At 49.2% G+C, this 27,950-nt stretch overlaps 2 protein-coding genes across 8 annotated transcripts in view; one reads left to right on the top strand and one right to left on the bottom strand.

Moving 5' to 3' along the window:
• The window catches only part of CEP250 (centrosomal protein 250), a 31,192-nt gene extending 12,662 nt beyond the window's left edge, over positions 1–18,530 (bottom strand). For 3 of the 7 annotated variants that reach the window (XM_064674333.1, XM_064674336.1, XM_064674337.1), the window contains exons 1-21: positions 18,057–18,530; positions 17,419–17,475; positions 16,625–16,707; positions 15,902–16,067; positions 15,094–15,200; positions 13,631–13,843; positions 12,994–13,090; positions 12,385–12,483; positions 11,458–11,619; positions 10,968–11,146; positions 10,339–10,521; positions 10,049–10,193; positions 9,635–9,781; positions 9,234–9,464; positions 5,662–5,855; positions 5,195–5,322; positions 4,848–5,017; positions 3,813–3,992; positions 2,561–2,695; positions 2,140–2,283; positions 1,407–1,687 (exon numbers count right to left, since the gene is read on the bottom strand). In XM_064674333.1, the coding sequence (XP_064530403.1) occupies positions 1,407–1,687; positions 2,140–2,283; positions 2,561–2,695; positions 3,813–3,992; positions 4,848–5,017; positions 5,195–5,322; positions 5,662–5,855; positions 9,234–9,464; positions 9,635–9,781; positions 10,049–10,193; positions 10,339–10,521; positions 10,968–11,146; positions 11,458–11,619; positions 12,385–12,483; positions 12,994–13,090; positions 13,631–13,843; positions 15,094–15,200; positions 15,902–16,067; positions 16,625–16,707; positions 17,419–17,475; positions 18,057–18,164 (3,209 nt within the window). In that variant the 5' untranslated portion in view covers positions 18,165–18,530. Of the gene's footprint in view, positions 1–1,406; positions 1,688–2,139; positions 2,284–2,560; positions 2,696–3,812; positions 3,993–4,847; positions 5,018–5,194; positions 5,323–5,661; positions 5,856–9,233; positions 9,465–9,634; positions 9,782–10,048; positions 10,194–10,338; positions 10,522–10,967; positions 11,147–11,457; positions 11,620–12,384; positions 12,484–12,797; positions 12,838–12,993; positions 13,091–13,630; positions 13,844–15,093; positions 15,201–15,901; positions 16,068–16,497; positions 16,603–16,624; positions 16,708–17,418; positions 17,476–18,056 lie in introns of those variants that run through there. The other 4 variants (XM_064674331.1, XM_064674332.1, XM_064674334.1 and 1 more) reach the window with 3 other exon arrangements.
• A 1,135-nt stretch (positions 18,531–19,665) lies between these two features.
• On the top strand, positions 19,666–27,315 carry GDF5 (growth differentiation factor 5). Its single transcript, XM_064674339.1, has 2 exons — positions 19,666–23,471; positions 25,060–27,315. The coding sequence occupies exons 1-2, from the start codon at positions 22,838–22,840 to the stop codon at positions 25,926–25,928; spliced, it is 1,503 nt and encodes a 500-aa protein (XP_064530409.1). The 5' UTR covers positions 19,666–22,837; the 3' UTR covers positions 25,929–27,315.
• Positions 27,316–27,950: the final 635 nt, after the last annotated feature.

The following is a 27,950-nucleotide window of genomic DNA, read 5'->3' as shown; positions in this document are numbered from 1 at the left end:
GAACTGGCTGAGTAACAGCTCTCAAAGGGTCAGTGGCACAGGGTCTGGTTGGAGGGCTGTCCCTAGTGGTGTCCCCCAGGGTTCAAGACTGGGCCCAGTACTGCTCATTAACTCGTTCAACAATGACTGGGATGAGGGGGTCGATCCCTCCTCAGCTGGTGACACAAGGCTGGAGTGGCCGATCCCCCAGAGGGCTCAGCCCTTCAGAGGGACCTGGACAGGCTGGAGAGATGGGAGAGAGGAACTGTCTGAAATTCAACCAGGGCAAATGCAGAGTCCTGCACCTGGGGAGGAGCAACCCCAGACACCAGCACAGCCTGGGGTGACCTGCAGGAGAGCAGTTCTGGGAGAAGGACCTGGGGGTCTTGGGGGAGAACCAGCTGCCCCTGAGCCAGCAGTGAGCCCTGGGGCCGAGGGGCCAAAGGGATCTGGGGGTGCATTAGGAAGGACATTGCCAGAAGGACAGGGAGGGGATCCTGCCCCTCTGCTCAGCCCTGGGAGGCACAGCTGGGATGTTGTGTCCAGCTCTGGCTCCTCAGCACAGGACACACACGGAGCTCCTGGAGCGGGTCCAGCACAGGCTGTGGAGATGCCGAAGGGATGGAGCATCCCTGGGAGCAGAAAAGGCTGATGGAGCTGGGGCTGTTCAGCCTCCAGAGCAGACACTGAGAGGGGCCCTCCCCAGGGTGTGTCAGGGGCTGCAGGGAGGGGGCAGAGGATGGACCAGGCTCTGCTCGGGGGGCCCAGCAATGGCACAGGAGGAATGGGCAGGAACTGATGCCCAGGAAGCTCCATCTGAACACAGGGAAAAACCTCTTTGCTGTGCAGTGACTGAGCTCCGAACAGAGACCAAAGAGAGTGTGTTGTCTCCCCCACTGGAGATATTCCAGAACTGTCTGGACACAATCCTGTGCCACATGCTTGAGCAGGGAGGTGGGACCAGGAGAGGAGGGCCCCACTGTGGTCCCTTCCAAACTTCACATTCCATGATTCTGTTAATCTGGCTCAGATCAAAAATTACAGCCTTAAGATGGCTTCTGCCAACCACAGGGATCAGGATGCCTGGTGATACTGATCCCAAAGGTTTCAAGTTCCTAGACCCAAGGTGGAGCTGATGGATGTATCCAGTTCATTACACCACACCTTGTCCAGTGTTAACCCCCCTACCTGACAACAGAACACCCCCTTATAGGGGAAGAGCTACTCCAAAAGCTGTTGCCTTCAGAAAAAACTAACTGAAGGATTAAAAGAAAATGCAACACAAAATCAAGAGAATGAAACACATCTGCATGGATAGTTCAGAACTCTGACATTTAGGAAATGCTTCCAGAGTCACCTGCAGATGCAAAGATTGGAAAGAGGCAACCCATGACACAGAAAGCACGGTCCCACAGGCTTTCATTTACCTGGCTTTTTCCCTCTCTAGGGCCTTCACCAAAGCCTGAAATTCTGAGTTTTGCCGCTCTGTTTCTTCCCAAAGGCTCCTTTCGCTCTCCAAGTTTTGCAGACAAACTTTCTGCTCCTTCTTCTCCTGTTCAGCCTCCTCCAGGATCTTCTGGAGCTTCTCAACCTCCAGCATCTTCTGCTTTGAGAGTTCCTGGGCCTCGCTCACATCTTGCTGAGCTTTGTGGGCAATGGCTTTGTGGGACTCTCTGCAGGCTGCAAGCTGAGATGTCCAGTGTCCCACCTCAAGTCGAAAGAAAAAGCAGTCAGAGACTACAGCTTGTTGCTGTCAGCCACATCACAGACTGGGAGGAAAGGCAAAGGACAACTTTCAGTTCCACCCTCTCCCAACGGGATCAGATTCCCAAAGGATATGGATGACTTGTTTCAGAATCTCAGGGGGTCACCAAAGGCATCTGAGAAACCAGTTCAAAAAGCAAGGCCAGCAGTAAGAGGCCAGCAGAAATCCCTGCTGGTGACTGCTGCCCAACAGGCCAAAGGACTAGCCCAGCTGTCCAGGGCAGCAGCTGAGATTCAGCAGACCAGGACGTGTCCTCCAGAGCAGTTGCTGTGGAGCCCAGAGAATGAGGCAGGCAGAGGGATCAGCCCACCAGCTGCTGCTCTGCAAGGGAAAGGCAACAAGGGCACAGACCACCTGTGGCATGACTGTGGGGCAGCTGCTGCTGTTTCACACACCTGCTTTTGTAGATCCTCCCTCTGCTCATGGAGGAGATTCATTTCCTCTTGGATGCTTTCAAGTTCTTCTTTGTGCCTCTTCTCCGCTGCCTGGAGTTCCCTCTGAGCTTCCTGCAGCTCTGCTTGCAGCTTTGCCTTGATGATCTGGAAACACAAATGCAGAGCAAGTTCCTGGGACCTTCCTTCAGGCTCAGCTTTTTCTCCTTTCTGTCTCAAAATCCCATTTATTCAGCCACTTCTTATGTCTTCTCTACCCAGCTCCACTTCCATTGCAACCCTTCCTTCCTGGGGTTGAGCTCTGGAGCTCACCAGGCTCTGTGCTTTCAGTGCCTGCACTAGTCCTTGCCTCCTCAGTCCCAGGACCTGCATTTTATGGCCTTGGTACTGCCCTTCACTCTGTTCCCTGGCTACTCAGACTTACCTGCCCCTTCTCTTGCTGTTCTTGCATCTCCTGCCTCAGCTGCTGGACCTGCTGGCAGGCTTGGCTTAGCTCTCCCTGAGTTTGGAGCAGTGTCTCTAATAAAACACTCTTCTCGTTCTGCTTTTCCAGCAGGACCTGCACAGAAACAAGAGCAGATGGGCTCACACCTCCATACAACACGTGTGTGTCAGGACACAAGGACTGATGGGCTCACGCCTTCTCAGAGCACTGTGCTGCTGCTGCTCCCCTGGGTCCTTATCTGCCCACGGGGACACAGCTTCCCAAGGGAGACTGGCACCACAAATGTGGCCCATCCATGCCTGAAGCCCCAACAGACTGTCAGTCATCTCCCAGGGAAGGGTGGCATTTCCCTGCTGTCTGGCTGTGCTGCTGAGGGTGTCCCTCCTCCTCTGCCCTGTCTGCTTTGTCTCTCAACAGCGACTGCTGCACCTCATGAGCAGCAGAGCAAATGCAAAGCTGCTGAGGGCTGAAGGGAGCAGCTCCCTCAGGAAACCCATGTGTTCTAAGTAGGAGGTTGGTGAAAATTACTTCAGTTTCAAGTTCTTTAGCTGCCTTTGGAAAGTACTGACATTCCAGGGACACACTGTCATCCCTGAGCACTGCTCTGCCTTTCAATACCTGCAGACACAGCTGGGGGTACTGCTGTCCCCAGGCAGTTGGCATGAAGAGCACTCTGGGGAGGACACAAGGGAGACTCTCAGTGTATGACAGGGTTGCCTTGGCACAGAGATCAAACTGTGAAACTGCTTCCCAGGAAGTGACTTAAAGCACAGCCCAGAAGACATCTCTGGGTTACTGTTCAGAAATATTCCAGAGAAGGCTTTAAAAAGATTTTTCTCTAGTCATCATTCCTGCTGTGCCCTCCCCATTCCCACAAAAGAAAACTCCCATCCCTCCTCCTGGGGATTCAGTCCCACAAAATCAGTTTGGCTATAACCACATATTAGAAAACATCCCAAGGAGACTGTTAGTGAAGATACTCTGAGGTGAGTCTTAAAAAAACAGAACACAACAGCAGCACAAAAACCTCATCTGAAAGGTGACCTTTCTGCCTGGCTTTCTATGAGAGGTCTCATTCCTAATCCTGAAGATAGCCCTGTTCACCTTTCACCCCTCCAAATGCAATGTAGAAGACATGGAGGACATGCTCCACACAGCCTGACATCCTGCCATCTCCCACAGCTCCAGCCTTGCAAAAACACCACATCAATTCTCCTTTCACAACCTTTACCTCTTGCTTGGCATTTTCCAATCTCGTTCGTTCCTCTTCTTGTTGAGTCTGCAGAGTGGCAACTTTCTGTCTCATCTCAAACAGAATCTTCTTATGCTCCTCTTCTGTCTCTGCCTTCCCTTTTTCCCATTCCTTCAGCATCTTCTGCATCTCTGCATGGTGCTCTTCTCGTTCGCTTGCCTGATGAGGGGAGGAAAAGTCTTCCAGATAAAGTGCCAGTCAAGCTCTTCACAGAAAAATGTGAAGCCTTATCCCTCCCACAAACCCCAACCTGAACAGAGCACAGGAGTGGCTTTCTGCCCTCCAGAAATCTTGAACTATTACCACGGAATTTGACAGGAGTGTCAGCAGGTGCAAGAATCACGGAGTCATGGAATCTTTTCTGTTGGAAAAGACCTTCATGAGCAATTAGTCCAACCACTAAGACAAGGACACGTCCCCATGCTCCCTCTGCTGGCTGCCTGATTCCTGGCACCTCTCTCCTCAGGCTTTCTCTGCTCTCAGGGTCTCTCTGCTCAGACCTCCCCTCCCTTTCCAGCCATGAGCAGGTGCAGACGATCTGCAGGGCAAGGAGGGGGCCCATGGCCCAGTCACGAGGACTGAAGGACCAGGGACAAGGGGCCTGTTCCATATGCTTCAAGCCCAAAGCTGATCCCTCTGTCCCCTGGGTAAGGGCAAAAAGAGAGGAACCAAGTTCCCTTGACTGCAGCTGGCAGCACTGTTGGCATCTGCTCCATGGCAGGCGGCAGTCGGGTCTGATCCTGCCCTTGGCTGCCACGCTTGGGGTGGGGACCTCCCAACCTGCTCTGCAACTCATCTGACACCCACACTGAAGCCGTGGCTGCATTTACTGTCCCAGCATCATCCTTTGGGTCTTCCACTGCCTCCAAGTCCCAGCTGCTGGCTCTGCTGCCTGGCCCAGCAGTGTGAAGCCCATGGCAGGTGATTGCTGCCATTTCCCACGCTCAGGCTCCCATTCTGCTAAACCAGCCCACAGAGCTGGCCCGAACAATTCACCAGCGTATTGTCTCCTACCAGGTCTTGCAGGAGCTTCTTTATTTCCCCTTGATGAGCAGTTTCCTCAAGTCTGAGGGTATCGTGATACTGCTGCTCTGCCTGCAAGAGTTGTTGGGCCATGTCTTCCCTTTCCTGCTTCCCGAGGGCTCTCTCTGCTTCCAGCTCACGTTGGAGGCACTTCACTTCCCCTGCAAACACGACCAAGGGCAAGATTCAGAGTCTTTACTGACCTCCAACCCTTTCAGTTTCAGTGTAGGAGGACCCTGCCTCCAGCCCCTCTGTGTCTCAGAAGCCCTGCAGACAGAGGTGGCTTTACAGCAGCTTCTCTAGGCCGGGGCTAGAAACAAAGCACACAAAGCTCCCACCTTGGATCACCTCCTTGGCCTGCATGACTGTGTGCAGCTGAGCTTCTAGGTGACTCCTGGTGATCTCCAGCTGAGATACCTGCTGCTGAGCCGCAAACAGGCTGGATTCCAGGGTCTCCTTCACTGACCTACAAGATGCAAATGGACAGAAAAAGGAGTTTCTTGCTTCTGACACCCACAGGGAGTATTCCAGAATAATGTGGCTCAAGATCCCCACACCCGAGTACAGAAAATGGGTGGCATGGAAACTGGAATATAGAAGGCATATTTGTGCCATTTCCATAGCAAAGCAGGGCCTTCCAAGGGAATGCCCAGGCTTTCCTTATGGCCTGGCCCAATTTGACCTCAATAGCAAATCTACAGCTGAAAAGCACAGAGGATGCAATAAACCCCTCTGTAGTGCTTTCCACCTTTATTATTACAGCCCTTCAGTCACGTCCTGCCCAGGGTGTCCCCCCTGCCTTTACCTGGCCTCTGCCAGCTGCTCAGAAATGCCCTGTCGGTCCCGCTCCGTGGCTGCCAGCCGCACCTCCAGGGCAGCCTTCTCCCGGCCCAGCAGCTCCTTCTCCCTGCACGCCTGGGCCAGCGCCTGCTCCTGGCGAGAGGACTCCTGGCGCAGCTGCTCCAGAGCTCTGCCAGCCGACTCCTTCTCGTGGGAAACCTGGAAGGTGCACACACGACAGCTCGAGTCCTTCCTCGGGAGCCCTGTGCAGAGCCAGCCAGTGCCACCCGGGAGCCAGCCAGAGGACAAAGAGCTCCTGCACTCTGGGCTCAAAGCTTCAGAGCATCTGCCGTGTGCAGCACTGATACCCTGGGCTGCCAAAAGGCACTGGCACTGTCAACTTGAAGTGATGTGTCAGGCCCTTCTGCTTTGCCTGGGACCAGACACCTCCTTCACGACAAACATCCCTACTCCAAACTATTTGTTGCCATTCAAAAACACTGCATCTTCCAGAACTGCCACTTTGCAAACGAAATTTCCATCAATCCATTCCAGAGAGGGAAATTTTCAGGGAAGGTTGAGCAAAAGCAATTTTGCTCACTGAAGCAAGTGAAAATACACAGGGTTTCTCCTTCTAGAAAAAAACCCCCACGTGAAAGTGTCACCTCCCTCAGTGTGTAAAGCAGCTGTATGTGTGAGGGGATGCTTGGCAGGGAAACAGCCCTTGTGGGGAGCAGTCACTCAGTGATTTATGCAGGTCTGGCTGATGTGGCCAAAGCAGACTCTATCTGCACAGCAGTTCACACCAACAATACCATTTACTTACACAAAGTAGTCTAATGTAGCTTAAGATTAACTGTGCTTTTTGAGCTGTTTTCTTCAGTATAAAACCTCTGCTGTGTATTTGCCAAACCTACCACATCCTCCAAAATTGTGACTAACAGAAAAGAAACAAACCATTTTCTCACAGTTATCCTATAATACCCAATCTAAACCTCCCCCTGGCTCAATCCTCAGGGATGTAAGGAGAGCCATCATTAAAACCTCTACTCTGGACTTCCGGAGGGCAGATTTTGGCCTATTCAAAAAACTAATTCAGGGCATACCCTGGGAAACAACTCTTAAAGGCAAGGGGGTCCAGGAGGGATGGACATGCTTCAAGCAGGCAATTCTGAGTGCACAGGAACAGGCTATACCAGTGTGCCGAAAGGCCAGCCGGAGGGGAAGACGGCCGGCTTGGTTAAATAGGGAGGTTCTAAAAGAAATCAGGGATAAAAAGAAAGTTTACAGACTGTGGAAAAAAGGGCTGGTTACTTATAAGAATTTACGAAGAGAGCTAGGTCATACAGGAAAAAAATTAGGGAAAGAAAAGTGGAATTTGAAGTTAATTTGGCTAATTCAGTTAGGGATAACAAAAAGTCCTTTTATAAATACATTAATAGCAAAAGGAGAGGCAAGGAAAACCTCAGTTCTCTGTTGGACTTGGAGGGAAATATAGTTAACAAAGATGAGGAGAAGGCTGAGGTACTTAACACCTACTTTGCCTCAGTTTTTAGCAGTAAGACAGGTGGCCCTCAGGACAACTGGCCTCTAGAGCAGATAGACAGAGACAGAGAGCTGAATAGCCCTCCTGTATTCCAGGAGGATGTAGTTAGTGACTTACTGAGCCAGCTGGATCCCAACAAGTCTATGGGACCAGACGGGATCCATCCCAGGGTGATGAGGGAGCTGGCAGAAGAGCTTGCCAAACCGCTCTCCATCATCTTCCAACAGTCCTGGCTCTCTGGGAAGGTCCCAGATGATTGGAGGTTGGCAAATGTCACCCCAATCCACAAAAAAGGCTGCAAGCAGGACCCTGGCAACTACAGGCCTGTCAGCCTGACCTCGGTGCCTGGCAGAGTTATGGAACAGATTATCCTGTGTGAAATCACACGGCAGCTACAGGATGGACAAGGGATCAGACCCAGCCAACATGGGTTTAGGAGGGGCAGGTCCTGTCTGACCAACCTGATCTCTTTTTATGATCAGGTGACCCACCTGGTGGATGAGGGGAAGGCTGTGGATGTGGTCTATCTAGACTTCAGCAAGGCCTTTGACACTGTCTCCCATAATATACTCCTGGAAAAGCTGGTAGCCCATGGCTTGGACAAGTGTATCCTCTCCTGGATTAGGAGCTGGCTCGAGGGCCGGGCCCAGAGAGTGCTGGTGAATGGAGCTGCATCCAGTTGGCGACCGGTCACCAGTGGTGTTCCCCAGGGGTCAGTGCTGGGTCCAGTCCTGTTTAACATCTTTATTGATGATTTAGATGAGGGGATTGAGTCCATCATCAGCAAATTTGCTGATGACACTAAATTGGGAGGGAGTGTCGACCTGCCGGAAGGCAGGAGGGCTCTGCAGAGGGATCTGGATAGACTGGAGAGATGGGCTGACTCCAATGGGATGAAGTTCAACAAGGCCAAGTGCCGGGTCCTGCACTTTGGCCACAACAACCCCCTGCAGCGCTACAGGCTGGGCACAGAGTGGCTGGAAAGCAGCCAGGCAGAAAGGGACCTGGGGGTACTAACTGACAGGAAGCTCAACATGAGCCAGCAGTGTGCCCAGGTGGCCAAGAAGGCCAATGGGATCTTGTCCTGTATCAAAAATAGCGTGGCCAGCAGGAGCAGGGAAGTGATCCTTCCCCTGTACTCTGCGTTGGTGAGGCCACACCTTGAGTATTGTGTTCAGCTCTGGGCCCCTCAGTTCAGGAAGGATATTGAGGTGCTGGAGCGGGTCCAGAGAAGAGCAACAAGGCTGGTGAAGGGACTGGAGCACAAGTCCTATGGGGAGAGGCTGAGGGAGCTGGGGTTGTTTAGCCTGGAGAAGAGGAGGCTCAGAGGTGACCTCATCACTGTCTATAACTACCTGAAGGGAAGTTCTAGCCAGGTGGGGGTTGGTCTCTTCTCTCAGGCACTCAGCAATAGGACAAGGGGGCACGGGCTTAAGCTCCGCCAGGGGAAATTTAAGTTGGATATCAGGAGAAAATTCTTTACAGAGAGAGTGATCAGGCATTGGAATGGACTGCCCAGAGAGGTGGTGGATTCACCATCCCTGGAGATTTTTAAACGCAGATTGGACGTGGCACTGAGTGCCATGATCTAGTAAATGGACTGGATTTGGACCAAGGGTTGGACTCGATGATCTCGGAGGTCTTTTCCAACCCAATCGATTCTATGATTCTATTCTATGATTCTCATTTTTTTGTTTCAGAAAACAAGGTTCAGACTTACACAGTTTGTTTCTTTTGCCACATGTGAGATTAGTAGCCCCACTCAGATTCAAGGGCAACACAATTGTCTCTTTGCAGTTTATCAAAAGCCACAAAAGAGGCCAACAGAGACAGGTGGACTAAAAGACTCCGTAGAAGCACAGGACAACTCAGCACTGCAGAACAGCTCTGCAAGCCATCCACACATTTCCAAAAAGGAGCAAACAAAGCCTTGTGACCTCAAGCACTACCATGTGTCCCCTTGACCAAACCACTGCAGAATCTAACAGGTACAGCTCCCCTCAGCCAAGCAGCTAAATGCCCACCTGGACATGCCACCTTTTTGGTCTCACCTGACAGAATTTCTCCTGGGTTTCTGCCTTCTCTTCTCCCAATGCCCTCAGTTCCACCCGCAACTCCTCCTGTTGCTCCTCTGCTTCCTTCAGCAGCTGCTCCAGCTGGGCTTTCTCTGTGCTGAGCTCTTCATTAGCTCTTTCACAAAAGTTCAGCTTCTCCTGCTCAGAGACCTTTGCTCTCTCCATTTCATCCACTTTAGCCGACAGAACTTCCTTCTCTTGCTCCAACTACAGTCAGAGAACCACAGAGGAAATAAAGTATAGTAAGAATTACTAAGAAGTTTGGCTCAGACACAAAAGGAACAATGCCATGGTCAGACTGTCCCCAGGCAAGAAGGCTGAGAAGCAGCAGCAGCTGGAGATGAACATCTGGCAATGTCTTTGGTAACTCTGCTCACCTGCAGCATGTGTTTGTTCAGTTGCACTTTGTCCAGTGCAAGAGCTTCATTGATGCTGCTCATCTTTGCTGCTGCAGCCTGGAGATCAGCTCTTTCAGCATTCAGCTTGTTCTGAGCCCCTGTCAGCTCTGCCACTGACCGCTCTGCCTGGAGGGGCAAAAGAACAGTGGAACAACAAAGGCAGCAAAATCCCACACTTCAGGCAGCAACTCCACCTCCCTGGCTGTCTCTGACTTACTCCCAGGGCAGAGCTCCCAATGAGCTCATGGGGATCAATGGCCCCAAACAATGAGTCTGGTCAGGCCACCATTTTCCATGGAGAACAACATTGTCCCTGTCTTCTACTGCCAGAAACAGCATCTGGGGAGAAAACCTCCCTCTGACAAGTGCTGCCTAGGAATAAGGTGTCCATACCTTCTCCAGAGCCATGGTAAGCTCATCCTTCTCGTGCTCTAGCAAATCCCTCTGAAGCTGCAATTTCTCCAGTGTCTGTCTCATGACTAACAATTCCCTCTGCAATGATGAGTGTTTTCCCTCAAGTGCAGCCAAGTCCTTCACTCTATGAGGAGGGAAAGGCAAGGTTTTTATCAAAAAACAGTCTGTGATCCAAACAAGGAGCATTTGTGCACCATTTGTTCCTTTATGCTGAGCCTCTTCAAGCCCAGCACTGCCCACCCCTGTCCAGAGAAAGCCTGAACACTCACAGGAGCTCCTGGTCACGCCGCGCTCTCTCCATCCTCTCCTGCTGCTCTGCCTTTTCTGCCTGGGCTGACTCTTCCTTCAGCTGCAGCTCAGCTTTACTCTGACGCAGACAAGAGGCTTCTTGCTCCATTAATCCCAGCTGTTGCTGTAGCTCTTCCCTAGTTTTCTCAAGATTTGCACAGTCCCTGCAGAGACAAGGCTCAGTCAGAAGAACAAAGAAGCCTGGAGAGTCACAGATCCCATTTTCAGCACTCCAGGATGGAGCTGGGGGCAGCAAGCTAAGGAAGACCTCGCTCTTTCCCTCTCAAGGAAACCCCTGAAGAGGGAAAGAAAGGCAGGCTTTTGCCTTCCTTCAGTGAGAAACAGTGTCTGGGAAAAGGGCATCCAAAGAACAGCATTCAGGGAGACAGCTTGGCAAGAGGGAAGCATCTTCCAACATCACCGTCCATCTCAGAGACAGCCTTGGGAGTCACTGTAGAGCATGAGAAGCCCTGACAGGACGATGCTGAAGTGCCACACCGAGGCCTACATGTGGAAGGGCAGGTGAGTTCTTTGCTCAGAACACCTCTGAACTCCCACAACTGGAAACAGACTGCTTCTGAATGCAGGAGGAGGAGGAGGAAACACTCACCTCCTGAGTTCCTCTACCAAGGACTGCAGGTGCTGTTGGTGGCTGCTGGACCTCTTGCATTTCTCCTCCAATTTCTCAAGCTTTTGCTGCACCTCCCTGCACTTCTCTTCCTGCTGTCTCTGCTGCTGCAGCAGGAAATTGTTTGAGTCCTCCCTGGCAGAAAGCTCTTCTCTCAGAGCCTGCAGGAACAGACAGGGAAAGAGCACAAACAAGCAGTAAGGAGCAGGGAAGATGGGTCCAGAGAGCTGAGAGAAGCAAGCACGGACAGCTCCCCTGAAGGCAAAAAGCTGTGCTGAGGGTGTGGGGATCAAAGAGAGAAAAGCAGAAGAACATAGAGCTGGTGAGACCAGCAAGGCAGTGTGGGACCACGAGCGTGAAGGCGAGAAAGAAGGTGGCTCAAGGGGCCGAGGGAATGGGAAGGGTGTCGAGCTGAGCGAGGCATCGGCAGCTGAGCCTGTGGCCAGTGGGCAAGACAAGCACAAGGGCTCACCTGTGTTGCCCCTCGCATCCTTGCCAGTGCTTCCAGAACCAATCCAAAGGCATGCCCAGTGTCAACCAATCTTGGAGCAGAGAAGATGTTCCCAGACTCTGCATGATGGGAACTGTCAGTGCAGATAATGCTGACCAGGCTGTCGCTGTCGTCTAACACCACCTGAGAGCCCACATCAAGCTGTTAGTCTTTGCTCATTCTACTTTATCTTATTCTCCTTTTCCCCTCACTTCACCCTGGAGTCATTAAAAACTCAATTCTCTCATTTCTGCAGTCCAAACAAGTTTGTCCCTGTGGCCACAGGTACTCCAGGGATTTCTGAATACAGCTAGTGTAAAGTGGCTGGAGGCTGCCTGAATGCTCACTTCCTTGAAGCTGTGTAAAAGAGCTGATAATTAAACTCTCCTCCCTCAAGGGAATTTTAGGTATAAGTTGAGGTTACCCCTGAACAGTTGCAATTCTGGGGAGATTATGATGGTCAGTGAACATAGAGGGAAGGAGCAGAGTTGGCAAGTGCATTGACTGAGTCAGTGACCTTTTATAAAAATCTGAAGAGCAACAGTCATTGCTCAAAGAGGGTGGAGAAAGTACCTAAGAAACACTGGAATACAAATGTCAAGTAGCACACTCAAAGCAGATTCCAAAAGAGACCTTAGTGGGACAGGGAAGGCAAAGGTACTGAAACTTCTAGTGGTTCAGCTGAAGTGTCACAGGACAGCAACTTGCAAGTTAGGACAGGTTCTATGTCATAAAAGTGGTCTAAAAATCAAAGAGGCAATGCCAGTTAACAGTCAGTACACAACATGTATCTCTGGTCCCTGGGCTAGTCTGTTGTCTTCCTCAAGTACTTTATAATCAAATTTACAGGGATGTGGTACCTGCACCAACTCTGTACCAACTCTGGTACTGTACCAACTCTGTACTCACCTCAGTGATATTTTTTATGAGCTTTTGGAGGAAAAGATTCTCTTCTTTGGCACTTTTAGTCAATGAAGCTTCAAATTCTTTCTCTATCCAACTTGATTCCTGAGAACAGAATAAAGAATAAAGAATAAAGAATAAAGAATAAAGAATAAAGAAAGGGTGGGCAGGGAAGAGCTGCTCCCATCTGCAGTGTTCCCATCCTCAGCAGCATTGTCACGCCGATGGGTTTCAGCCCTAGTGATTCCAGTATACTCCTGCCCATATCTACTCCATTTCTTCTTTGCTAAAAGGAAGAGGAAGACCAACAACTGGTTTTTATAGACTGCTACTAAGCTGCCAGCTCCAAGCAACTCTGATCCCCACAGATTAAAGTCACAGGCAGAAGAGCATTGGTGTGACCCCTCAGAGGAAGATACCTGAACTGTCTGCAGCTCCTCTGCCACTGCCTGCACCTGAACTGACTCCACATCAGCCAAACTCACAAGGAATTGTTTGGCCAGGTGCCTGATGTTCCCATATGCTGAGCATCTTTCCTACTCTGTCTCTTGAGGAAGCTGTGCTCAGGCTGGAGAGCAAACACTGGGCTATCTCCCAGGTAAAGGTAAAACATACTAGAATCTCCACTGTGTCGTTAAGTGTTTTCATGGTCTTCTCCTTCTCCTCGTTCTGCTTCTGAGACTGTACAAGCAAGGCTGAGAGCTCCATCACCCTGAGAAGAGAAGGTCCATGTGCCATTCCAAAAGCTTTGCACACCATCACCTGTTAAAGAGCAAAGCAGCCCCCGGAAGCATAGCAGAGAAAGTTCAACCCAGGAAACACAGCAAAGGCAGCACTTATCTCTACAGGTTAATAGGCTTCATCTTGAAAAATGGCACTTCTTGCCCCAAAGGCCTCTGCACTCAGTCTTGCAAGGAATTGTCAGCACAGAGGTGCTACAGTGCTTGTGATGGCCCTGGGCAAATTCCTCCCAACTCCTTCAGCACAGCCCAGAGTAGCAACAGGGACACAGTTCTCTTTATACTGGTCTCAGTTTTTCACCAAGAACCAACTAACAGCAAAAGCACTCTAAGAGGCAATCTCTTTCCCACTCTTGTCTTACTCAGAAGTTTCTGTTGAGCAGATGATTTTTTCTATCCTTTCTGTTTAAGGTAAGAGTTTGCCCAGGGACAGAAACAGGGCTGTGCACAATGGGTGTGTTCTAAATGCGAACAAAAAGATAATGTAATAGCAAAGTTTCAAACACCTTTACCTGTCCTGAAGCTCCTTCTTCTCCAGGTCCCACCTGACTTCCTGAGTTTTGTGTTTTATTTTCTGTTCCATTTGCTGGTCTGCCTGACCCTTCAGGACAGGCTTACCCAGAGCTATGGACTCCCTGAGCCGCACGCTGGAGTTCAGGTGGGAGCAGTTCACCAGGATAGATCCACAAAGCCTCATTTGTTCCGCCTTCAGCTCTGACAAATCTCTGGAGAGGAACCAAGAAACAGCCAATGTTCACACCACCATCTTTATCAGCTGACTCACTTCTGAAGCATGTAATCATGCAGCAGGCAATGCTGGCAGGCAAGATGACCTCTTTGCTGGGGAGAGTCATTATTGTGACACTTGGGGACCAGGACACATCTTGACAGCTGACTTTCCTGGGTAGTTGAGGGAGGAGTTTGTCTTCTCCTCAGACGTAAGAAGAAAGATATGGCACAGCCAGAAGGCCTCAAGAATCCCTAATTACTCTTATTGCTCCTGCTCTATCTTATTAACATACTCTTGATTATCTTTAATAGGTCCCAGGAATTTTACCAAAGTCCCCAGCTTCTATTCAAGGGAATCAGCCTTAAGTGCTGTTATCATCCCCCCCTTGGACTGTTAAGAGGCTCATGATCATACCTATATAATAAACACTTCAGGAAAGGGGTGTAAGAATTGGCCTAAAATGCTTTAACATAAAAGTACAAATAACACAAACATTAAATGGCAGGTCAGGCAGACTTTACACAATAGGGAAGACTTATAACCAAGTAAGACAAATGGCTGATAGTAACCCAGAGTTTGAAATTGCATGCTGACACCAGAAGAAGGTATTATTATGGCTATGTTATTTTTGCATAGAAGGCAACTGTGAGAAAGGAACCTCAGTGAGCCCAAGAACAAGAAAACAGTCATAAAAAGAGGTATCAAACTAAGCAAAATAAATTGGATAAATGCAGTAACAGTGTAGAGAAGCTATTTTTTCTCTGAACAACACTAGGAGATGAATAAGTGGATACAAACCAATCAAAATAAATGTACATTGGAAATGAAAAGGGAAAAAAGGTATGCATTAATGATCTTTCTCTCAGGAGAAGAAACCTAGTGAGATTTTTTAAGGCAGGTTTTTGTCATTCTCTACAAGGGACTGCTCCATACACCGAAGCATTGCACAGCTTCAGTGAATCTATTCCCAGGTGTCCACACATGCCTGTGCCTGTGTTCATGTGCCCACACATCACCACAGCCAAGTCACCTGCTCAGGGCCTCTGCAGTGCTCAAGCCCCTCAGCTTTACCTGCAAACAAAATGCTTCTGAAAACAGCCCAAAGCATTGCTTCCAACTGCCAACAGAAAAAAAGGTAGGAGAAATCCCCTCTTTTGCTGTAACTAACGCAACACTGAGGTTCAAAAAGCAGGTGTGAAGGCAAGCCATATATTTTCTGAGGCTCTTGCCTTAACTTCCACTCACCGGCCCGTGGCAGTCTTCATCTCCAGGAAATGACGGCGGAACGTCACCACCTGACGCCACAGGCTGAGCAGACGGTTATGTTCCCCCTTTAAGTAGTTGTCATAAAGCTACACACGCAAAGACAGAAAGAAATGCCAATTCAGCCTTCACTGTCACTGTACACATCTCTCAGATAGGGGAGTACAACCACCACCACCAGGTGCCCTTTAGGAACTACTGCACCAGGGACATTAAGGACTGCAGAGGTACCACAGAGGCACACAGCAGACCTGCCAAGAAGGGAACACCCACATTTCTCCTGCAGCAGTGGATAGCAGCAAAGCAAACTAATCATGATTCATCCCCTCACCTTGCAGAGGTGTCTCAGCCTCTGTGGAGGAAGACAAATACAAGCCCCTCTAAGCCCTGTGTCAGGTTGCCTTACAACAGGTATGGGAGGCCTGTCTTGTTCCTCTGTTTGGCCACTTTGAATCTGAACACACACAGAGCTCTCTAGTCTCCACTGCTCGAGACAAGGATTTAGGAACTATTAGAAAGAGAAGCATTCCTGTGACTGCCCTACAGTGCCCAGCAAGAGCCAGCATTTGCCTTTAGGACCCAGCAGTACAGTCACAGCAGGTGGGCATCTCCCACCAGCACCATTTGCTGACACTCATCCCCCTCACACTCCTGTCCCGCTTACCGACACCAAAACCTCCAGTACACTTCAGCAGAGCCACAACCCCCACATAGCAAGTTCTCTATGCCAGGAACAAAATGCATTCGTGTTCCGACCTGGCATGGCTGAATTCCCGCAGCCCATCCCTACCTCACGCTCACGGCGCCACTCGCTCTCCTTCAACTCCAGCTCCTCCCGGGCCCTCATCCAATCCACCGTCAGCTTTCCAACATCTTCTCTGAGGGCTGAATTAACCTCACTGGCTTTATCAAGGTGCTCCCGCAGGAGAGTGTTCACTTCTGCCAGGTTCTCACACCTTGGAAAGGGAGAAACAGCAATGAGGTCACTGAACAACTGCTCTCCAGCATCCCTGTGATTTTCCAGCTCCCTCAACACTGACTTTGCTGCCTGAGAGGCAGTAAAAGCACTTTCTAGGATTAAGATCTGTGATGAAAAACTCATTTGCTTTCCCTTGCTTTGAGCCTTTAATTTCCACCTATGATTTTGTTTTCCCCTTCATCTTTGATGATGCCCACAATTAACAACTCGCCCCCTCCTTCATGCTGATGGTCACTGGATGCATCACCTTTCTCCAGCACTGTCTGAGCCACTCACCTACTGAACCACAGAATAATTTAGGCTGGAAAGGGACCTTTCACCCAGAATACACACACCCCCTCCCCACTCAAAGCAGAGCCATTCAGCACACAGCACTATTACTGCACCACAGAAAACAGATGGTGGACCTTTCTCCTGCCAAAGCAGCTTGCCCAACCGCTTCCCTTGGGGACACCAGGCAGCACCGACAGGATTTTCCCTCACTTCCATGAGCATCCAGGATACCAAGTATGAAGAAATGCTTCTTCCTTGTACCTTTGCTGCTCCTCTTCCACCTGAAGCAGGGCTTTCTCCAGGCTGTGGTCTGCTGTGGCTTCCCACCTGCCTGGAAGGGATCCCTTAAGAAAAAAGGAAATGTTTAGTCAAATGCTGGTGTTTCCTTCACCACTGTTAGCATCCACCACCTTCCTGTCCATTAGTTGGGTATCTCAGGAGCTTGTGGTTTCCAGATGTAAGTGTTGTGACTACAGAGAAGAAGGGAGTAGAAGGGAAGTGTTACTCAGTGAGTAGCTCTCCTCACTCTTCCACTGTTGAACCCTCACAGCTATGTATCCTCAGCTCATGACCTCAAGTGCTGACTTTGACTTGAACCCTGGGAATGCTCTCCTATTCTCCTACCCTTCGGTTTCCATGTTTACTTTAGCCGTGAAGCAGAAAGAAAAGCACAGAGCCAGGTCTGTACATTGAACACCAGCATTCCTGCCTTCCAAAACGCTGTGTTTCAACTGGTTCTTCCTCCAAGACAGCTGTACCATGTAACAGGCAGCACAGTCCTCTCCTGAGACCCAAGACAAAGGTTACTGCAGCAATAAAGCACTCTTTCACAGAATTAAAATCCTCAACTCGGTTTTCCTGACTAGCATTTCTGGGACTACTGGCTGCCCTAAGAATGGCAACTGGACAAAACTGATGGGAAAACTCAGAGCGCTTCTCTAAACCCTCAGACAGTAAAATCTTGTTTTCCTGTCATTGCTTTGTGAAGGTGGTTTTTTGGTCTGCAATTAGGAATGCTACGTACACTCTCTTTAGTCCACAACCTGCACACTCACCCCTCCGGCTTTCACTTGCTGCTCCAACTCTCGACACCAAGCCTGGTACCGCAGTACCTGGGTGGATACAGAGAATGAGATGAGCGAATGCAGCCTGTAACAGAGTTGGCTCTTCCTGCATTAGTTTTTCTCTGAGTCTGTACAGCCCAAGCACAGTGATGCCGATACAGCCAACAAGAAGTGATTACAACAGAGAGAAGCTTCACTTTAATGTGACAGAGGCTGAGGCGGGGTTTCTTTCACAGGTAGCGCTGTCGGCTCACCTGAGACGGCGATGGAGACACACGTGGGCGGCTCTGCCGGGCCTACGGCCACCACCTACCCCGAGACAACGGCTGGGTGTTCGAGGGAACACCTTCCTTGAAGCGATGGAAATGAGTTTTCAAATTTGCTTTGCGAGCCAACCAGCTCGGCTCCTGCCTCGGACAAGCCCTACTAAGGGGGCCAACCAGCAGCGTTGCTGCGGCCCGGAACCGACCTCGGGGGAGCCCAGCGGGGCGACCGCGGCCGCTCCGGGGCCGCTCTTCCCCGAGCTCCGGGCTGGGCGAGGAGCCCCGGGGAGGCCACGCCGAGTCCCCCCGGGCAGCGCGGGCGGCCCGGCCACCCCCTCCCGGCCCCGGGCACCGCCCGCCCCTCACCTCGTCCTGCAGCTGCCGCACCAGCCCCGCCTGGCGCTGCTGCGCCTCCTCCGCGCTCCGCAGCCGCCGCCGCAGCGATCCCGGGCTGCGCTGCCCGTCCTCCGCCATGGCCCGGCCGAGCCCGCCCGCCCCGCCGGGCCGCACCAGGGCCCTGCCCCGCCGGGCCGCGCCTCCCGCCCGCCCGGAGGGCCCTGCCCGCCCCCAGGCTCCGGCCCGCCCGGACGGTCCCGCCCGGGGCCGCTCGGCCCTGGCGCAGCCTCAGTGTGGGGGCTCAGTGTGAGGCCTCTCCGCCGGTCTCGCCGTGCTGCTGAGGGAAAGCGCTGCCTTGGCAGAAAAATTAATTAGAAAAAACACTGTTAATGAATCCTCTGGTTTTCACCGAGAATCGTTCTGGGAGCTGGTTAAGCTCATTGTTTAAAATCGTTTTGTATTTGGCTGCTGAATGACACTGACTTGTTTTCAGGCCCTGCTTTTTGCTGTGGCGGCAAACGCTTCACCACCGTCATTCGGGCTTTTTGGAGAGGTGGAACAGATAAATTGCCACAAAATTCTCTTTGGTCAGCTAAGTAATTTGGGATCACTGACTCCTCCTCAAATCTCGAATCATTTAAACGTGCTTGTGTTGCAGAGAGGAACAACACCTGTAGAAGGCAATGCAGGCTAATTAACACCGTGTGCTGAATGAAGGAACTCCTTAAGTAACTAGGCTTCCAAAAGTTTGAAATAAACCCTGTATTTCTCTAACCGATAACAGGCAGAGATACCAAAATGTAGGGGAAAACCGATTTCCACTTTATTCAGAGTTAGGAGAATCATGTAAATCTGTGGATCCAAGAAACAAAAATAACATAAAAATTAATTTTTGGTTTGGAAAAGCAGCTCTGCTTGGGTTGAGCACCAGCTGGGGCCTGGCTCCAAAGGGGCCCGCTGTTGGAGCCACAGGAAGCAGCCAGATGGCTCCAGCCCTGGGCTCTCACAGCCCCCTGGCCTGCGGGGTGGGACATGCTGAACACTCAGAGCCTCCTCTGTCCTTGGATCTATGGTGGAAGCAAGAGTCCTCCAGCCTTGCCAGCAAAATGCTGTGGCCTCAGCTTAGTCCTAGTGCTCCTGAGATGGGCTGTGCAGTGGATAGGGCCGGTCTGTGCTGGGGCAGCCTCACCTCGAGTCCTGAGGGCACTTTTGGCCACCACAATATAAGAAAGATGTACAGCTGTTAGAGAGTGTCCAAAGAGCTATGAAGATAGTGAAGAGCCTAGAAAGGTCATACAAGGAGCGGCTGAGGTAACTTGGTCTATTCAGGCTGGAGGAGACTGAGAAGAGACTCATCAGGGGCTGCAGCTCCTCCCGAGGGGCAGCAGAGGGGCAGCTTCAGTCTCTGCTCTCTGTGACCAGTGACAGGACCCGAGGGAACGGCTGGAGCTGTGTCAGGGCAGGGTCAGGTTGGATCTCAGGAAAAGGTTCTTCTCCCAGAGGCTGGTTGGGCACTGAACAGGCTCCCCAGGGCAGTGGGCACGGCCCCAAGGCTGCCAGAGCTCCAAGAGGGTTTGGATGATCCTCTGGGACACAGAGTGTGATTCTTGGGGATGGTCCTGTGCAGGGCCAGGAGTTGGACTGGATGATCCTTGTGGGTCCCTCCTAGCCCTGGATATTCCGTGATTCTATGAATCTGTGATCCATAGCTCACTACTGTTCACAGATGTAGCCAAGTCTCTTGATAACCAATGACACAATTGTTTCTTTGGACTTCCAGTTTTTTATTTAACATCACAACATTGAAGCACAGTGTTTTAAAATTATGCCACAATTTTCCATAGAAGTGGGAACTTTATTATCTTTGGTTTTGCTTCAGCTGAAGACAAGCAAGTTTTAATTATAACATCTGTGACTTTTGTGTAATTCTTTCCTTTTGAAAAGCAGAGAACTGTTAAGTTCCTTCCTCAAATCATAACTTCATACTTTTAAAAAACAACCTCCCAAAAGCTATGGTGCAGAGGGATAAATTCTCGCAGAAATAGAATGTTCATTCATTTCAATAAGCAAAAGCAATATGACAGCAAATGGCCTAATATGTGAGTTTACTCAATCCTTTAAATCCTTTCTGGAAATTAATTCACTTGGGAAAGAACAATGAAATTCCTGGTAGATCACTAGAATAAAGATTTCCATGTGCAGCTCAAACTGCAATTGAACAGATTCTGACTCTTGGCATCATGTATCCAGCGGAGCCTCCTGGGAGCCGCTTGGGGCAATGAACTTTGTCCTGTGTGTTTTACAGGGCACCCCGGGAATTCTGGGCTCTGGGGGCATTCCCTGCTTGGCTCAGCTTCTACTTTATTCCACAGTGTGTGCTGACAGACCAAGCAGGTGATCCGAGCTGGCCCTGAGAAGGGCCCTGCTTGTGCCTGCTGTGACACGAGGCAGGACTTCCCTTGGCTGGAGTTCAGTGGCAGCACTGCATCCAGATGACAAACACCCACGGGTGGCAATACAGGAGCAGCATCCGTGCCCCCGTGGTTCCAAGCACTTCAGTGGAGTTTGCTTCAAGAAAGCCTCTTTTAAAGATCAGTTTGCACAGCTGCTTTGCTTGCTTTTCCTTTTTCTTTCTGGCTAGCTCTGTCCAGCCCCCTAAAATATTTTAATCTTGTAAATATAAATATCATTTGAACATATGAATGATTGTGCCTTTAACCTGATTTACTAAGACAAGGCCCGTGTAATCCCATTGTTTTACCTGCTGCTCTTTCATGTCCATCTCTTAAATCATTTGTGAATGTTTGCAAATCTCAACGAGGTGCGATAGAGCAACTTAAAAGTATTAAATTCTTACAAGTGTTGTGAAAGCTGGAAGCTGGATGGATTAAAAGTGGGAACTCAACATTCAGCTGCTTTTGTGTCTTAGTGGCAAGATGATCATGGCACAGAAACGCACTGGCCTCCTGCCCAGCAGAAAGGTGCGCAATTCGGGAAGGATAAAAGGATGGCATGGCTGGGAGGGCTGTGGGATGGTGTGGAGGGAACGCTGGGGAATGGTTTCACCAGAGGTAACTCAGGGAGAAGGTGCTTTATTTTGATGGGGAGTATCAATCAAAAGTACAACTGACATCAGGGGAAGGGCCAGGAGGGTTTGGATCTACCTTATTTGTGACATCTACGAAATCACTGAACTCTTCTATCCTTCAGTTCCTTCAAACAAGTATTCAGAGCTCCTCATGTCATGCAGGTTGTTATTTATGAAAGTAGTTCAGTGTTTCTGATACTGGTCAGGGTGGGTGGGGAATGCTACAGCACACACAGATCAAGCTAAAAAGTGTTGCACCTCTTCCCTTCTTGCCTCAGAAAGCAAAAGCAGTTGCAGGAGGAGGACTGGGCTTAGCATCAGTGCAAGGTGAGAGACAGGTCCCAGTAATCCCTGTTCAATCCAGCCCGGTGCCCCATTTCCTGAAGGCTCATTTAGAACAGCAGTTCATTTTTTGCAGCTTATGAAAGACACGCTTGCTCCACACTCTGTCCTGGAGGGCTAAAAGCCACAGCACAGCCGTGACACCTGGGTTGGACCTGCCCGCCGTCCTGGGGTCGTGGGGTCGGCGGCTCGGAACATTTTGCATCTCGTATTAAAACAAAGGCTGGTGTCCAGCAGTGTCTGGATGAAAGACGGGGGTTAGGCCTGTCTCCAGCTCCCGAGAGGCTGCGGACAAAGGGGAGGAAGGAGGAGGAGGAGGAGGAGGAGGATGGCTGCCTGCAGGGTGCACTGCTGCCCCGCTGCACTGCGCCCGCCCTGCGGGGCATCCCCTGCGCCAGGAGCTGCTTCTCCAGCTGGGCTCACGCGGGGGGTTTAAAAGCATAGCGATAAATAAGCCAAAATACACTGTCTGCAGGCACGGCCCTGTGTGTTTGTGTCAAATTAAAGTTACCCTCATTAAGCGCCGGCGTTACAGCGCAGCCCTTCAGTCACCAGAGGACAAAGCGAAGCCACTGTTACAGTTCTCTGGAAAAAGAACGACATGAATTATTCTTCGATTATTTAATGTATGTGTCCAGCGGACCGTGTGACAGGGCTCAGTTGTTGATTTTGCAGTTTGTCCTGTCTAAACGTGGAGTTCATCGAGGGCTGAGGCAGAGGCCGTACTGCCACTTGAAAAGGCATCCTCTGGAGTTTTGAGCCTGTGGAGCTGTTTCACATGAGGCAGAGTATGACTCATGCTAATGAAAAGGGTAAAGAAGATTTTTTTTAAGAAATATATCGCAGTTAAATTAGTTTAGACAGCATGACATCAGAGAGTAATTAAATAGGTTTGTTGGAATTCCGTTTCCAATTCCTGAGTTCAGGTTTGTAAAAGATTTCTGAGCACCTGCAGGTCTCTGTGTGTGAAATATTTTCACTGGAAAGGATTCAAAACTTTAAAAAAACCTTTTAACACAGAGGCAGCATTACGCCATTCTTCCTTCTTGGAAAAAAAAAAAAAACCCTTGGATTTAAACAGGACTCCTTCAAGTTTTCAGTCAGTTTTACAGAAGAAAACGAGGTGGTAAACTTTCTCTTTTCAAGAACAAGTTCTTTATAGCTGCTAACTGAAGTCAGGGGAGATCGTATCTGAGTACATGAGCATTTCCACTATGGGACTGGATACAAGCATTGAACAACGAGATTCGAAATGTTTTAATCTCAAACAAAAATCATTTTTGCTGACTTTGGTTTTTAATTTCTTTCATGTTTTCTTCTGCCAAACTGGAGGAACCTTTTCTGATTTTTTCTTTAGTGGCATTCAGAGGAAGACCAGAGGATGAAAATCCTGCATTTTCTCACTTTACTGCTTTGGCATTTGACTTGGCTGTCTCTGGATCTAGTTCCTGGAGCGCTGAGTAATTCTGAAGCAGGCCAGGGTAATCCAGGATCTAAACTAGGGTTTTTAAAAGCAGAAGGAAAGGAGAGGAGTCCCTCTGCACGGGCAGGTACACTGAGGACTGCAAGCCATGGATATAGTGCTGGGAACTCAAAGGCTAGGACTAAAAGCAGTGCTGTTCAGGCTGGAGCTCTGCTGGCCAAGAACGATGAGTCAAAGAAGGTTCCCTCAAGAACAGCAGCCGTGGAGGGCAAGGTAGGACATCTCCCCAGCAGACCTTCTGGAGTAAGGACAGTGACTCCAAAGGTTCAAAATCTTAGCAGCAAGGTGGCTTTGAAAAAAACTGGCACAAGCAGTACTGACACTGACTCTTTCAAAACCAAAAAGACTAAAGAGCCTGTAACCCAGAGGGAAGCTAAGGAAACCTTCCGACATCCCCCGATAACGCCACATGAATACATGCTCTCTTTGTACAGGACTCTCTCAGATGCAGAAAGAAAAGGTGTTAATGGAAGCGTAAAACTGGAGGCTGGACTTGCCAATACAATAACCAGCTTTATAGACAAAGGACAAGGTAAGAAAGGAGCTCGTGTGTGAGTGAGTGTGGACAGAGAGAGATGTCTGGGTGTGTTTATACATGTAGAGAGTATTAGAAAATAATCATACTTTGGTAAAGTCAAATAGCTCTTTTTAATGTAAATGAAATCACACAACTTTGCTGCAGATTTTGTCCTCCTGCCTTATCTTGGAAAATTCATTTAGAGGCAGAACTAGATGGTTGTGTGGCAGCCAAAGAAAACATTTAGAAAGTATTTTAGATGTATATTGTTGAAAATCAATCAGTCTTTGCATGCTTAGGTGTTTAAAAACCTTTTGCATTTTTGTCTTATTTTCTTTCTAGCAAGCTGGGAACTAGCTCCTGGGAACTGCTAATGTTAGATTATAGTGTAATGTCTAAAAACACGTAACATGCTAACAACGAGGCTGTTCTGTGAAAAAAACCCACACGTTTCAGTATCAAAGGGTCAGTCTGGTTGGTTCAAGTAGAATTGTGAGGAACTACACTGCAGACCCAGGAGGCATTGTAGGTAGGGTGGGGTATCCATAGGAGCTCAAAGCTTTCAGGTACCACCAAGGAGCCCACAGCTAAGCCCAGACTAACAGGAGTAATAACTTCTGGGACTCCAGAACTCGCAGTTCCACGTTCCGGTTCCAAACAGTTTTGGAAATTTGGGCTAGTGTTTGCTTTCACAGGAGAAACAACCAGGTTCCCAAAGAATGATGTTTATTTACCTCACCCCTCTGGCTGGGGAGCCCCACGTTGCTTCCAGTGACGTTGGTAAGAGTTTTGTCACGTACTTAAGGAAGCAACGCAGGCTACAGCTGGTGAAGTAATGGGGATGGAAGCCTCACCAGGACTGGATTTGTTTGCCATTTAATTATTAATAGCTTGGCTGCTGGGAAGGGATGATCCACTGCTCACAAGCACTGCATTCAGGTTCTCAGCTCGCCACTGGAAGGCACTGTTAATGTCACGTCACTGAAACCTTGGCTCAGCCATGTTCCCATGTTCCTCACCAGCTGAAGCAAGCAAATGTAACGTCAGGTTAAAGGGAGGAATGTTTTTCTGCCCAGTTTGAAAAAGCTGTGAATCATGCGGAGTTAAGTTAATAAGGCAATTATCCTTGAGTCTGGCAGTTCCTGGGGATGCTGGTTTTAAAGGACTAATTCACTGTTGTATCATCTAAGGGTAAATTTACTCATGCTTGGAGCCAGCATAAGGCCTGGCCACCACTGAAGCTCTGTTTCAGTAACTTAAGTAGGATACAAGTGGTGAATAGGTCCTGTGAGTGCTCAGCCCTGAACAAGGACTATTTTTCAGTTGCCTACTCACAACTTTGAAGGTAGAAAATGCCCACTGGTGAAAGAAAGGAGATTTCTCCAATGCAAACTTAGAAACTCATTTCCCTGGGTGAGTCACTGAGTTCTTCTGTGTCCCTGCACAGAGCTGATCCCTTAGATAAAGATTGTTTTTTTTGTTCAGAGGGCTAATTAAGGCAACTTCTAGCTTATGAGCAAACTTGAGGAAAACCATTAAGAACTGAATAACTGATATTGATCTGTGCTTGACATACATTTAAAAATTTGTGTGCTTTTTTTAGACGAGCGAGCACCAACTATAAGAAAACAAAAATATATTTTTGACATCAGTGCATTAGAAAAAGATGGTTTGCTGGGAGCAGAGCTTCGAATATTGAGGAAGAAGCCTTCTGATACATGGAAGTCTCATTCTTCTGGAAAAACTTCCCAAGTGAAATTATTTAGCTGCTCTACAAACAGACAAGCAGCAACTCTCCTGGACTCTCGGACCGTCAGTATCACCGACACACCGAAGTGGGAAGTGTTTGACATCTGGAAGCTTTTCAGAAACTTTAAAAACTTGGTTAACTTGTGTTTTGAGCTGGAAACTTTTGACAGAGGGAGAGCTGTTGATCTCAGGAGTGTGGGATTTAATAGAACAGGAAGACAGGTCAATGAAAAGGCTCTGTTCTTGGTGTTTGGGAGGACAAAAAAAAGAGACTTATTCTTCAATGAAATCAAAGCTAGATCTGGCCAAGATGACAAAACTGTTTATGAGTACTTGTTCAACCAGAGGCGGAAGAGAAGAGCTCCTCTGGCAACACGGCAAGGGAAGAGGCCCACTAAGAATCTGAAGGCGAGGTGTAGCAGAAAAGCCCTCCACGTGAATTTTAAGGATATGGGCTGGGATGACTGGATAATAGCCCCTCTGGAGTATGAAGCATATCACTGCGAAGGGCTCTGTGAATTCCCCCTCCGGTCCCACCTGGAGCCCACCAACCACGCAGTTATCCAGACGTTGATGAACTCCATGGACCCGGAATCGACCCCCCCGACCTGCTGCGTCCCAACCCGGCTGAGCCCCATCAGCATTCTTTTCATTGACTCTGCAAACAACGTGGTCTACAAGCAGTATGAGGACATGGTGGTGGAGTCGTGTGGTTGCAGGTAGCAGCACAGTCGCTCCCGTGAATATATTATTAATATAACATAACCTTGGACATAACCTCTCCTCAAACAAGGTTAACTGCATTTCTTACCTCTAGGGTAAGTGTGTTTACAAGGACGTAGCAATAAACGCAGTGCTGCTATATGTCTCTCCATGGGCATATTTCAGTAGCATTTGGATGCTGTCATGCAGCTGGATGTAAGGCCTTGTGCCGGTGACACGAGACTGGCCCTCACTGAAGTCCATGACAGAGAAGATGATACCTCTACACCTCTAGATCGCCTGCTTTTAGCCTCAAGGCAGTGGATAAAGAAGGTATCGGTGAGCTGTGGATATGACCTGTTTGATCCTTTGAACATTGTTCTTGAGACTGAATTTATGCCCGATTCCCATGTGCTTTGTCCATTCATAAATGTAAGAAAAGAGTCCCGATGTCTAGAAAGGAAGGTTGTGTTCTGGTGTGCCCCCATCTTGGTGTAAATAGTTGCACTGTAATGTGATTTCTTTCTGATTAGCTCTTGAAACTATGCATATATAAAAAAAGGAGTCATTAAATATAATATGTTGGTTTAGTTTTAAGTTTTACATGAAGATAGGTGATGCAGGAGGTATTTGCTTCCATGTATGTTTTCCTCCAAGCTACATATCTTTCTTAAGTATCCACCTTTCCATTATTATGTAGCAAGATATATTATTCTGTATAAGGTCCAAGTTGTTCTCAAATGCTCATAGTAAAAGTGTTCAATTATGGCATAAGATGTAATAAATTATTGACACAGTGCTGCATTGTGTCTAGCTGTCCAACTCTGCATAATTATAATGCTATTAAGAAATTTGTTTTATGCTTTTGTACAATAAATACAAGTGAAAGGGACTTTTCAGTGAAGCAGAATACCAGGGGTATGCAAAACATGTCCATGTATTTTGCTGGCACAGGGAGAAACTGTGGAAACATTGGAAGAAAGATCTGAAAGGATGGCCTGGTTTGATCTGGTGGGGAATAAGACTCTCACTTGATTTATCTAGGGCAAAAATGAGTTTATGCAGATGGTTGCAAAGGAGCTCTGATATCCTTTTATTCCACCTTCCAAGGGCTGTGTGTTTGCATATCCCCTTTATTCCAGACATGGATTATAAATTTATTGTGGGATTGCTCCTGTGTGTTTCCACCCACAAAACTAGGTACCAGATGTTCAACTGCAGATGGATCAGGAAGGTCATATGAACCATCAGAAATTACTGAAGGAGTTTATCAATAGTAGAAAATATAAATGCTAAGATTTGATATTGCTTAGACCATCAAGTCATAAGGTTTCCTGGGTCTGTCCTCTCCTCTGCTCAGCATCCCTTGCTGTGGGTTGTGGCAGGGAGCTGAGTATGGCCCCTGACATCATCCCAGGCTGGACATGCTCTAGTTTACACCAGCAGCAAACCATCTTGAATTCCTGCTCAATGGCCATAAACAGTGATTTAAAGCTCTGCCCTTCCTCCTGCACTCTCTGGGCAGCTGAGCCTTTAACCAGCTTAAAATACCTGGATAAGCAGCCTGGCTGCCAGACCCCTGGGGCTGCCCTGGGCAGACACCCTGTGGTGCCCCCTCACCTACAGCCTGGTGATGCAGGAGGAGCGCTGCAGGGAGGTTTGGTTGTGTGGTGGCTCTGTACCAGCCCAGCCCCCTGGTCCTGCCTGCAGGGCTGGCACTGCTGGTGCCACCCGGGCTGACCGGGAGGGCGAGTCCCCCACGCAGAGAATGACGAGCACTTCCCAACGTGGGCACGAGAAATGCTGGCATCTTATGGCTCTGTTTTGTGGGTCAGGGGGGTCTCCAGGATCCTCCATCTCTCTTCTGGACTCTCAGTGTGTGCTTCCCAGGTCCTGCTCTTCCTCATCCCGATGGAGACTTAGGCCGGGCCCAGCAGTTACTGACCCTGCACTAACTGCTTATCACCAGCCAGTCTCATATGACTTTCAAAACAACAAGTCTAAGCTTTACTAAAAGCTGATTTAGTTATGATTTACCATTGC

Source organism: Pseudopipra pipra, chromosome 17, assembly GCF_036250125.1.
Source record: "Pseudopipra pipra isolate bDixPip1 chromosome 17, bDixPip1.hap1, whole genome shotgun sequence".
Classification (NCBI taxonomy): domain Eukaryota; kingdom Metazoa; phylum Chordata; class Aves; order Passeriformes; family Pipridae; genus Pseudopipra; species Pseudopipra pipra.
Note: the sequence above shows the minus strand (reverse complement) of the source record. Positions and strands in the feature narration are given on the sequence as shown.

Coding starts and splice junctions, on each gene's coding strand:
- GDF5 (XM_064674339.1), top strand. CDS start 22,838: ATGAAAATCCTGCATTTTCTCACTTTACTGCTTTGGCATTTGACTTGG. Junction 23,472..25,059: donor CTTTATAGACAAAGGACAAG/GTAAGAAAGGAG, acceptor TGCTTTTTTTAG/ACGAGCGAGCACCAACTATA.